We start from the raw sequence: 12,341 nt of genomic DNA, 5'->3' as shown, positions 1-12,341 counted from the left end.
CCTAGAAACTGCCCTATCCAAAATGGCGCAAATAAAAGGGGCGGAAGTGACATCGACTTGATTAGCATAAATTGTGAGAACCTCGCGAGGCCGGCTCATTAGAAACTCTTGATTGGTCTGTCAATCAACTTAACCAATTAACCAAATGTATGTTCAAAGGAAAACCCGTGTCGTCTATCAGACCCTGCGGCAGGCATTTGGTGTTGGTGTCTGACTGTGTGGGGTAAACAACCCAACACAGTATTTGCGGGAACTCACCGATAGCGGGCGTCCTACCGGAGTAGGTTTCCACCGGAGTAGTGCGCACGCGCATTCTGGCTACATCTGGCGTCCCCCACCCCATCCCCTCCCTTGTGGAGGGACGGATGAACACAGTGCCTCAGCACTCAGCTGGAGTGCCATGAACGACTGAGGCAACGTTAGGTGGCGCTGTACTATAGCTGCCCGAGCCTACCGAAGTGGCCGGGACTACTTTCCTGTACAGTGCCAGGAGAAAGGCTGCTCCAAAGAATAGTTCTGTTATCAGCACTCGTCCAGAGTGTCACTGCATTCACATGGATAAAGTGAGGCAAAAGTTCTCCATCAGGTCGGGTGGATTTTTGCACATCCTACCTTTTCACCCCATCATCGCTGTCACTCACACTCATGCCACTCTATTGTATTCAGGTTTGCTGTGGAGGGCAATGCAATACAGCAGCTGCTTGCCAGCCTTGCATGTGATATTTAATGTCAAGTGTTGATGTTCAGTCTCCTGACTGGCTGAGGCTGTGGAATGGGTTGTTCATTATGAGCTAGTTTTCAAGGGGCAGACGCAATAATAATAATGTGTTCTTCCAGTTAAAGCACATTTATACCATGTAGCATATCAGAGCTGTAGAGGCTTGACCATTAAAGTCTCAGGAGCAGTATGTAAAAGCGTAGTGGGGGAGAACTATGAGATATAATTGAATGCCCCAAACTCCTGTTTCAAGGCCAGCAATGAACCTTACCATATTACCTTATTACTTACCATATGTCTGGGTAAGCCTCTGGTGAGACACAACATCTGGCTTCTGTTTTCAGTTTAAATAAGTAGTTTTAGAGCTGGGGTTCAAACATCAGTGAAGTCCAGAATTACTTCTCTTTATATATTGGATTCAAAATAAAGCCACATGTGCGATCAACAGTATTGAACCACTCACAGAGCTGTGATCAGTGTACACAGTTCTTGATTTTATGCATGTGAAACCCAACTCGAGTTTTTAACTAATAAAAAAAAAGCCTACACTTTCGAAGAGACTTGGTAAAGGTTTTGGTTTTTTTTAATAGTCCCTCTTTAACAGGACCAACTGTATACGGAAATATGGATGATGAGTGTTATGTTTGTAAAACAAAGAAACCAACACAAAATAATAAAACACAAAATTATTCCTTTACTTGAAATTTAAATAACACAAGGGAAAAGGTTACTCAGTGGCCAAACACCATCACTGATCAACTCCTCATCAGCCTAACCCTCTGAAGAGAACACGGTCGGAGTTACTGTAGGGTGGTCCAAAAGTTTGGATGTAGTTACTCCACCTCCCGTTAACTCCGTTGTTCAGGAATTGGTCGCAATTCAGTGGGGGCCCTGCAGGGGGCACTGGCGACATTCTCCATAATGAAACAACTTATGTCCTTGACTTTTTCTTACACTGAAGCTCATTTTGTTCTTTAAATGGTAGCATTCTGCTAATACACGCAGACTTGTCAGTAGACTCGCGTGATAACAGTGGAATCCAAAAGGTTAATGGTGTTGTGATTAAATGCATTTACAGCAATCTGAAAACCAGTAAACAATCTACAAATGGAACTTTTTTCCCCCCTAATATGCAATGAAGAAATGGGAAGAAAAATATTTATTTGTTGAGAATGACAGAGTTAAACTTCCATAAGGGCCGTATAGAGTCACTACTACAACAATTATCAGGAAAAACCCAATTTACTAAAAAATCTCGGAGGTTCTGTGTCCAAAATATTAATAAACAATCATGTTTATTTCAGGCTTTAAACTCCTTAAAGAACATCAGTAAGAGAAGCTGCCTGCATCCCAAAAGGAAAAAAAAATCTCTCAAGGCCAGTGATAAAAAAAAACAGTTTAATTCTATACAATCAAGCATAGGTGGAGCACTTCAGTGTGCACTTTAAGTCATGTGACAGCTTGTTAATGCAGAGTGATGAGACGCTTTGCCAGAAACTGATTAAAGAGGATGATGGGAATGTAAAGCACTATGTTTCTTTTGTATTCTTGAAGGTCTACTGACAGGGACTTCTTTTATATTTACACCTAACAGGGAGAGACGTCTCCCTTGGTATTTGCTGTCTGACCACAGGCAAGTGGAGTTTTTTTCCCCCCTTCCTCATTACAGTTCTATCAGAATTGTATTAAACACAGTAAGACTACAGGCCTGTGGATTTTACAAACTGATCATGTTGTGGCAAAAAGCATGAGCAGTCCCTTTGCGTACGATACGATCTCATTCCCTCCTAGTTTGGACTCTCCATAAACTCGGTCCACAAAGGAAATGGGTACCTGTTGGAAGAACAACAGATTTGTTTTACAAGAAAAAAAAAAAAATAAAAAAATAAATAAAATAAAAAAAATCAGAGGATTCACTAGTTAAGAGAAGAGTTAACATTAGTTTAATTTATTCTGAACACTTCCTTTAGCTTAAAAAGCAGACTTTATTCATATCTAGAAAACTGTCTGTAGGTGCCCATATGGAAGAGAAATAGTAAAAACATATGATTTACTCATGAAAGTGGCCACTTTCTCATTACTTTCATATAGTTTTTTAGTAAGTATACAAAACATACAAGTTTCATTATATAATTTTTCAAGGGATCTTATGTGTTTTCACTCTTGTATGCTTTTCATACAAGACAGATAAAAACTGTATAAGATTTTTATTTATACACACACACACACACACACACACACACACACACACACATATACACATATACACACATACACACACATACATACACACATATATATACATACACATATATATATATATATATACACACACACACACATACACACACACATACATTTGACCTAGACCTGTTTTATATGTTTAATATAACAAAATAATAACTTCACAAATGTGAAACTGTGTCAAATTGTCTCTGCACATGGTAAATATAGATGGCTAAAACTGAACCAAAAACTAAAAGCATTTAAAAAAAAAAAAATAAAAAAAATCTTAACTGAAATAAAAATGAAGCTTTCAGAAAAGAAATTACCGTAGTTTTTGGGTCATAAGCCGCTACTTCCCCCCCCCCCCAACACTGTGAACACTGCGGCTTATACTGACGTGCGGCTAATGCATTTTTTTTTTTCCATGCGGCCAAAAACATTTTGCCTGATAACAGTAGACCAATAAAATTGATAAGTAGTATATATACGGTATACATTTTTGTAATGTTGTATGTGCACTGTTCCATAAAAAAAAACCCATAAGCAACGTAATTAGCGCGTTACTGATACGTACGTATACCGTTACAGGCGCTGTTCGAGGAAAAAAAAAAAAAAAAAAAAAAAAAAAAAAGCACTTGCAGTATGTATTTTTGTATGTTACCATAACGTTTATGTTACCATGTTTATGTTACCTTACAGATTAAATTAAATGTTAAAAATCCTCACGTGTAATAAGCATACGGCTTAAAAACCGGTGCGGCCTGTACAAGTACAAAATTGATTCTCTTTCTAAAATTAGAGCATGCGGCTTTTAATCATTTGCGCTCTGTAGTCTGGGATTTACGGTACATGAACACTGAGATAATATTTAACTTTACCTAAACTACAGGAAGTGACTCCATAGTGTGGACATCATGGGTTTGATACCAGAAGGAGGCACAAAGTCAGCCTCAAGGAGTGTACAAGTTACTGCACTCTTGAGGGGTGTAATAAGAGGGAAAATCAAGTTCTTAGCGAGCTATCTGGAGCTTAAAGTCTGAGGTTTCTGTGGGTGAAAGTGGATCTCTTTTTACCTGGCTAAATCACCATGGTAACTTATGCTGAACACACAACCTGCTTGGGAGCGAGTTGTGTTCAGGGTTTCGGTTTAAAACTGCCGGAAATTTTCACAGATTCTATTATTCACGTCATGTTTTAAGTGCAATATGGATCCTCTGCTTGGGTGATTTCACAGTGTAGCAGTTAACACACTTGTTCAACAGGAAAAAGGCTGAACAAAAGACTCAAATCCCTCTCTCGTTGTGTTAGGAAAGAAAACTGCAGAATCACATATTGCGGAGCTACAAGCTGCAGTGACTCTTTGTGACATTGGAGGAGCTGAGAGTAGTTATTATGGATATAGAACACATTTCCTATGTGCATGTTATGGGAATGAATTAATGCATGTATTAATTTGGAGTTAAATGTTTTTATATTTGATTCTGATCTACTGCTAACTATTTTACACTCCTGGAATTGCAGCTACTAGAAAACAGAAGTAAACAGCAGCACCGAAGGCGCGCTCATCATTAAAATAATTCCCTTAAATTAAAATGTTTATTTTACTGCTCTGTGCACTAAATCCCAAGATTAATAACTTCTACAGCATAAATTATCTGCAACAGTGCTGCATTTCACTCTTATGTTTTTATAGATTTTAAATGACCAATTTATCATCATCATCATCGTCTAATAATGTTATTCAAAGGGATCTTTGTAAGCAGAAGAGTCACATGACGTGTCAAACACCTCGTTTTATGTGAGCATGCTGAAAGCAGTTTTAGATTTTTTTCACACTACTTAACACAATGAAAGCTGGCTGTGTTGAACTTGTTTCATAGTATACCCCTCTGCTGTAGAACTCATGCACTTCTATCCACTGTGAAAATCCCTAGGGAAATAATAAATAGCCAAAAGTACATAACAACAAAAGCACAGACTAAAAATAAATAAATAAAATAAAGAGACTTTCTATCACAATTAAAGCATATTATAAGTAAAACAAATCAGTGAGGACACAGTGTTTTCAGCATGAGTACCACAGTCATCGAGCCAGAGAAAAAGAGCGACTGTCATCTGACTAACCCATAAATGTCACTGTATACCTTCTAGCAAGAGTAGTGGCTTTTAAGCTACACCTGCTCTAATAGGATATTTAATGCAGATTTTATTTTATTTTTTTAAATTGCTCCTCTATCCTATATTTAAAAAAAAAAAAAAAAAAAAAAAAAAAAAAAAAAAAAAAACACACACACACACACACACACACACACACACACACACACACACACACACACACACACGTCTCAAACATGCTATGAAGTCTATTTCTGTGTGTATATGACCCATATACGCATATTGGTTTTGAAGCTATGTGGTCTGGACACAGACAAAGCTGTGAAATTGCCCTAAAAACTGGTTTTAAAATTTATTACAGCACTTCTAAAAGTGAGTAATGAAGCAGAATGCAGTTTTAAAGCTCCCAATAGCAAGCCAAAAACTGTAAATCATTAAAAAAAAAAAAAAAAAAGAAGAGATACTTATTACTCCTTTAAACAAGTCAGCAGCTTCCTGCTCACACAAATCAGACTGATTAAATATGAGAATCAAATCGTTTTCTTGGCTTTCATTTTTCTATTAGCATAAAATCAAGAGGAAAAAAGCACTCAAAAGACATGAATAACAAAAAAAAACCCACATTTTCTTTAATCCCCAATTTTTAATCCTCAACTTAAAGAAACAAACAAACAAGAGAACGAATGACACACAAATGATTTCTCTCACACTGAACTACCTGAAAATTAAACACATTAATAAAAAAATAAAAAAAAAAAAAAAATAAAAAAAGAGAGAGAGAGAGAGAGAGAGAGAGAGAGAGAGAGAGAGAGAGAGAGAGAGAGAGAGAGAGAGAGAGAGAGAGAGAGAGAGAGAGAGAGAGAGAGAGAGAGAGAGAGAGAGAGAGAGAGAGAGAGAGAGAGAGAGAGAGAGAGAGAAAAAGAGAGAGAGAGAGAGAGAGAGAACCTCACCTCTCCGATTGTGTAGTTGAGTTGTCTGGCTCGGACGATCATTTCCATCTGAAAGACGTAGCCTTTGGACACACACTGCTCAACAAGACTCTCCAGCACCTTTTTCTTGTATAGTCTGAAGTCAGTCAGTGGAGGAAAATAAATAAAATAAATAAACAATAACAAAAAAAAATAAAAATAAACACAGCAGTAGTGAAAGAAAATACAGCTCTAATGTAAGAGTCAGTAGCACTTAATTCACAGCATCACAACAGTAACACCAATTACCTGAAGCTGCCTGTGAGATCTGAAGCACCAGGTCTCAACAACACCTGAGCCAAAAAGTTGGCCCCCCGACTGTGAACAAGAGGAGGAAGGGGAGGAGAAAAAAAAAAAATGAAGAAATATAAAACGTCAGCCTCTTGCCTATTAGGTGAGTGGAAACTGATTACAAAGTGTTAACCCGTAGTGACCTGATGAGTTTCCTGCGAAGGTCCCAGCCGTAAACCCCTCCGTTCCCTCGGTATCGAGTACCAGAAACCAGGTCGTAATTGCCTTCCTTCTGCTTCCTGACATAACAGAAACAAAAAGGTATTTGAAATAAAGGAAAGACACTAAAAACTGTCATCCGAGGCAGAGGTACTGAACAAATATTAATCTCTTGGAGCTGATTTAGTATTTGTTAGCTGAAATATTTGGCTGATACTGAGCTATGACAGACAAACAGTGCTGTGCAAAGTTTTTCTCTCTACATCCGTCAGATCAACAAACAATTAATTTTTTTATTTACTCAGGTTATGTCTAACATTAACACTTGTTTGCTATTCTGTGACTGTGCTGTATGTATCAACATATGTTACCTGAACCAACACTTTACTCTTTTCATACACAACATGCAGACAGTGAGGCTTGGTTTCCTATGACCCAGTACAAAAGCAAGTCTTTTTGCATCCAAAAGAACTGCCCCCTGCTGGCCATTAGAAAGAATGTAGATGAGCATTGGCTTCACATAAAGGCAGCGCGCACATTACTCTAAAGCAGAATTTGTGATGAAATTCAAAATGCTGTAGCTGCTGCAGCACACAGCTACATCACACAGCTCACTGCTACATCACACCTACATGGATTTCAGTTATTCAGCTGAACCTCTCCATCATGCTTGTGTTGTTGGTGCCTATTGGAGTTGTGCCAAAACATAATTTGTACAATTCTGAGAAGTTTAGAAGTGAATATTTGGGTGTAACCACCTTAAATGTAGCCTAAAAATCATTGGCATTCTTAAAAAAAACAACAAAAAAAAACAACAACATGCAGCCATGCACAGATTCACTGGTGTCTGTAGACACTCAAGCGCTACCTTGACTTCTCATATGTTGATGATGATTAGAATTTAAAATAAAAAAAAAAAAAAAAATCCAAGTTTCCTCATATTTCATCACAGTGTTTGCAGTTCTGTCGCCACTGATTTTCAGTCCACCATATCCCAGCTTTCCCCCCCCCCCCCCCGTTTCACAACTGTAGATTCTTTCTTTATTCCCTGTAAATCACCACTGGCATTGGTCCCTAAAATCCAGCCAGGTAAGTCTGGCTCTACAGAAATAAAAATATAGGAAATGGGAATTCAGAGACACTTACTGAATAAACTCTGGGATAAACTTGGGCTGAAATGGAAAAGAAAAACATTAAGATTATTGCTGACAAGAAATAGCAGACAGAGAACATGTTGTACATAACATTTTAGGCACATTAGAAATGGCAGAATGTATACCAGTAACCTGGTATCTTGCTGGTTTGTAGGTAAGAACAATTGACGTTTTAGGCTTCAGGGCAGGTCTCAAACTTAAATGAGCTGTGGGCCACTGCTGGTACGGTCATTTCATTGGAGGGCCACTTTAGTGTTCAAGTAGTACAATAACAAACAAACCTGAAAACACCCACAAATATTTCTGAAAATGTAGTGTTTCGTTTGTTTGTTTTTTAAATTTCAAATATTGTGTAACAAGACAAAACTGCAAATGTGAATACACATTTTTTTAGCCCTTCATTGACCTACCAAATAAGCAGACATAAGTTCACACATTAGTTCTTCAGTGCTGGTGAAAATTGTTTTCTTTACAAATAACTCTCTCACTGAACTAACACAGTCAATCAATCCCTGAACATGTTTATACTCGCTCTTGTTGTCTGCATATTAAATGGTAAATGGCCTGTATTTGTATAGCGCTTTACTAGTCCCTAAGGACCCCAAAGCGCTTTACACAACCAGTCATCCACCCATTCACACACACATTCACACACTGGTGATGGTAAGCTACATTGTAGCCACAGCCACCCTGGGGCGCACTGACAGAGGCGAGGCTGCCGGACACTGGCGCCACCGGGCCCTCTGACCACCACCAGTAGGCAACGGGTGAAGTGTCTTGCCCAAGGACACAACAACCAAGACTGTCCAAGCCGGGACTCGAACCGGCAACCTTACAAGGCGAACTCCCAACTCTGGAGTCACGATTGCCCCAATAGTTTTTTGCTTTTTAAAAAACTTATTATATTAACACTCAACAACAAACAGTAACTTCAAGAGCCAAACTGCATTCTATTTCTTCACGTCAATATACGGGGCCGCAAATAGGGGTGACGTGGGACGCAAGCAGTGTTGGTCAAGTTACTTGAAAAAAGTACTCAGTAACTAACTACTGATTACTTCCCCCAAAAAGGTAATCCCGTTACTTTACTGATTACTTATCTTCAAAAGTAATTAATTACTTAGTTACTTTTTAAAAACACGAACCTGAATAGGTGATAAAGCGATAGATCTTTCAGCCCAATTCAACTTTTTCTACATAATCCATCATACAAAATGTAATCAAATGGAAAAGTCTCTTTTTAAAACTTGTTTTATTAGTTTTAATCTTTTAACTTTATGCATCAAGCAAAAATGTAATTATATGCAACATTGGAAGAACTTTGTTTAATATTTAAACCTATTTTCTGCACATTCCAGCACATAAAATAATTTTTTTTGTGTGTTAACACTCATTCTTTCAAATAGATGCAAGTAAAACACAGCAGAAAATAAATAAAGTCAAAGACTGGCGGTCCTTTTGCTCCATTTTCACCTGTAAAGCAGGAGTAGGTTAGGCGGAGGTTTGCCTTGGTGCAGGTGTGCCGCAGCGTTCAGTGGAAGAATCTCCACTGTGAGTTTCCCATTACATGGTAGCGCATTCAGTGCTTGCTTGGAAGTTTAGGGGCTTTTTTCGCTGTAAAAAGAAGTTTTCTTCCCATGCACAATGGACACTAATGTTTTTGTCACTTTTTATGGAATCAAACTTAAAGTAAGGTCAGTACTTCCACGCTTTAAACGCTGCATGCTCATACTCTCTCCCACACTCGATGTTATCCATTGTTGATCTGCACACAGCTGTTGTCACGAACGTCGCACTCGCTTACGTCACTGTCATGAGACATTCTTGCAAAACAATCACCGTTTTAATAACGCAGTAATGAAGCGTTCCTACGGGAAAGTAACGGTAATCTAATGACCGTTTTTGCAATAGTAATCCCTTTACTCGTTACTTGAAAAAAGTAATCGGATTACTGTAACCCGTTACAAGTAAGAAGTACCAGTAACACGTTACAAGTAACGCGTTACTGCCCATCTCTGGACGCAAGTGGCTCCCGGGCTGCGAGTTTGAGACCCCTGCTTTAGGGAATGGTAACGAATTGTCAGCCGATCTAAAAGAAGTAACTGCTGATATACGATTAACCTCTTAATCAGAAAGATAACCTTAAGAGTTGATGTTGAGACTGTAAGTTAGACATGTAGAATTTTACCACTTACTGTCGTCAAGCAATTAAAAGACGAACACAGACAGTATGACTGAAACATGCTCCACTCACATGATGGGAAAGATCTGCATCCATTATGATGATGAAGTTCCCAGAAGCATGCTTCATGCCGTGAATGTAGGCAGTGCCTTTGAAAGCAAGACAAACATTCTTATGAGCAGATAACAAAATGTACTAAAGCTTACACACTCATTTTGACATAGTTTAATACTTACCTAGGCCTAATTTTTTTGCTCTTGGTCGTAGCAGCTGAAACACAAAATAGTTTAAGTAAATCCTTTGGCATGGACAGTAAATACTATGGCAAATAGTTCCCAAGCAAAACAACGTTATGACATATAAAATGCGCTCTTATTTCATAAATGTATCTAACTTTCGTGATGTACTGTTGGTACTTCTTAAAGTAACATATCTATCTTTACGGCTTTAATACTTACGATCTTGTCCTCCCCATAGACTTTCTGAAGCTGTTCTGCCACCTCCAGTGTCCCATCTGGGCTTCCGTCGTCAATAACAATTATCTCGTAGTTAAACCCACTGCAAAAAAACAAAAAAACAAAAACAAAAGGCAAATGAAATATAAGAATACGGCAGCAATAAGTAAGCTTAACATTACCCTTACAGCTCTTATATTCTTGAAATCTTACACTGACCCATTGAAGCCGAGCAGCTGACACTACTTTAGTGACAGCTCATCATTGACTTCCACCGTTAGCTAGCACAAGCGGAAAGCCTTTGCTAGTTCCCAGTAACTCACCTTTCCCCGAAATACTTGACAAGCAGCCACACTATTAAAGGCAGGTTTTCTCTTTCGTTGTAGGTGGGTAATAGTACTGAGTATTTGTCCCCGCTGTCTCGGTTTGGCCGGGAAGTTTTCCTGCTTGCCATGGCGACGTTGAGCTTGTGCTCCTTCTTCCTTATATTATTTATAGGTGGTTAGCAAACAGCAAAATGGTGCATTACCGCCACCAACTGGTGTGGAGTGTGAACCTAAATGTCAAAAAACGCAACGTTAATCTCGTGCAGTTTTTTTTTAAAGATCTTTATTTAATCTTTAAATACAATACAAAGTAAAATTAAACAGTATTGCATTAAAGGTTTTGTACTTCCAGAAATTGTGTACGAGAAACAAACAAACAAACAAACAAGCATTAGCCAGAACATACAATACACATACGCTAGAGAGGGGGGGGGGGGGGGAGTTTATCTAATTAAGCCAGAGAGTAAAGTGATTGAAGGATCTTCTTTTTTTTTTTCACATACAACAATAGTTTTTATAGCTTTAGGGTTAGTATATTTCTGCAGTATATAGACTTAAGATATATTAAGGAGCTCTGCCACATTGGCCATTCTGATAACAGATTCAGCCCCGGCTGCCACTTGTAGCTGGAGAGTATCAAGATGGACAGGAATATTGCTGAGAAGATACCCACTGAGAAACCAGTCAGTATTTCAGAGAGCTTTTACCTAGTCAAAGAAAGCTTCCTGTGCAAAGAGTGTCTGAATAGGTGCCAAGCTGAGAGGAAGGAGCTGAGGGAGGAATACATACCATACTGTGTTCTTAACTCAAGAGTGCCTTTCACTTACAGTACTGCATTCATTCATCATGATCATCATCATATATGGAAAAAAATAAGTTCCTGAAGTCTCTAAACCAGAAAAGAAAGACACAGATTCTGAGTTTGTCTCATTCAGAGAAGGCCTTCCTTTCTATGATGAACCATCACTTTAGTGTGATCTTTATTAGTTTCAGACCAAAATACATTTCAAAAGATATTTTAGGGCGAAGAAAATACATTTACAACCTTACAGTAGAATGTATATCAAAGTATCATTTAAAATATATTTAGTGAAATAATAATAATGATAACAATAATAATAAAAGTAACAATGTTTTATGTACATCTGAGTCAAAGGTCTAGCAAGAATGAGGTTGTTTATTCATTTGCTTACAGTATTTCACATTACAAAATATCTCACTATAATGTAGCATTAACTTTACTTTGAAATTAATTATCTGTCAGTGATACAGTAAACAAGATACAACTGTTTATGTACACTTTCATGTCTCTTTAACAAAAACAAAATCCTCATTCAGAAATCTGTCTTCCATTCGATGGTATGTGTGTGTATGTGTGTACACTTTAGTTTTTGACAATATAGTACTTAAAGGAACACACTCCACTTTTTTTGGAAATGGGCTCATTCTCCATCTCCCTCAGAGTTAAAAGTGCAGCGTCTTCTTTGTAGATCTGTAGGTTAACAGGACTTTGGAGCGGGATCTTAAGGGATGGGGCGTGGCCAGGATTTTTGCTTGAGGCGCCATATTAGCAGGCCAAACAAATGCTTGCTGTGTGATCCGTTGTACACACACAGACACGCATACACATTTCCACACACATACCATCATATAGAAGAGAGATTTCTGAATACGGATTTTTTTTGTTAAAGAAACATGAAAGACCTCAACCTAAGGTTAAATGTATAAACTTGAACTTGAAAAAAAC

General features: G+C 38.1%; 1 protein-coding gene across 1 annotated transcript; it reads right to left on the bottom strand.

The window, feature by feature from the left end:
* Window positions 1-2,101: 2,101 nt before the first annotated feature.
* Window positions 2,102-10,741, bottom strand: dpm1 (dolichyl-phosphate mannosyltransferase subunit 1, catalytic). The gene is made up of 9 exons (XM_085344820.1): window positions 10,592-10,741; window positions 10,272-10,371; window positions 10,050-10,083; window positions 9,886-9,962; window positions 7,624-7,649; window positions 6,462-6,557; window positions 6,277-6,345; window positions 6,010-6,124; window positions 2,102-2,551 (listed from the first exon to the last, which is right to left on the bottom strand). The coding sequence occupies exons 1-9, from the start codon at window positions 10,720-10,722 to the stop codon at window positions 2,447-2,449; spliced, it is 753 nt and encodes a 250-aa protein (XP_085200946.1). The 5' UTR covers window positions 10,723-10,741; the 3' UTR covers window positions 2,102-2,446.
* Between the last annotated feature and the right edge of the window lie 1,600 nt (window positions 10,742-12,341).

Source organism: Diplotaxodon limnothrissa, linkage group LG20, assembly GCF_057381915.1.
Source record: "Diplotaxodon limnothrissa isolate DT_005_m linkage group LG20, D_limnothrissa_male_GT1.1, whole genome shotgun sequence".
Lineage (NCBI taxonomy): Eukaryota > Metazoa > Chordata > Actinopteri > Cichliformes > Cichlidae > Diplotaxodon > Diplotaxodon limnothrissa.
Note: the sequence above shows the minus strand (reverse complement) of the source record. Positions and strands in the feature narration are given on the sequence as shown.

What these genes read in the sequence shown, in the direction of transcription:
- dpm1 (XM_085344820.1), bottom strand. Translation starts at nt 10,722, where the DNA reads ATGGCAAGCAGGAAAACTTCCCGGCCAAACCGAGACAGCGGGGACAAA. An exon ending in ATGCAGATCTTTCCCATCAT is followed by an intron (nt 7,650 to 9,885) that starts GTGAGTGGAGCA and finishes TTTCCATTTCAG; the next exon opens with CCCAAGTTTATCCCAGAGTT. An exon ending in GATCTCACAGGCAGCTTCAG is followed by an intron (nt 6,125 to 6,276) that starts GTAATTGGTGTT and finishes GACTGACTTCAG; the next exon opens with ACTATACAAGAAAAAGGTGC.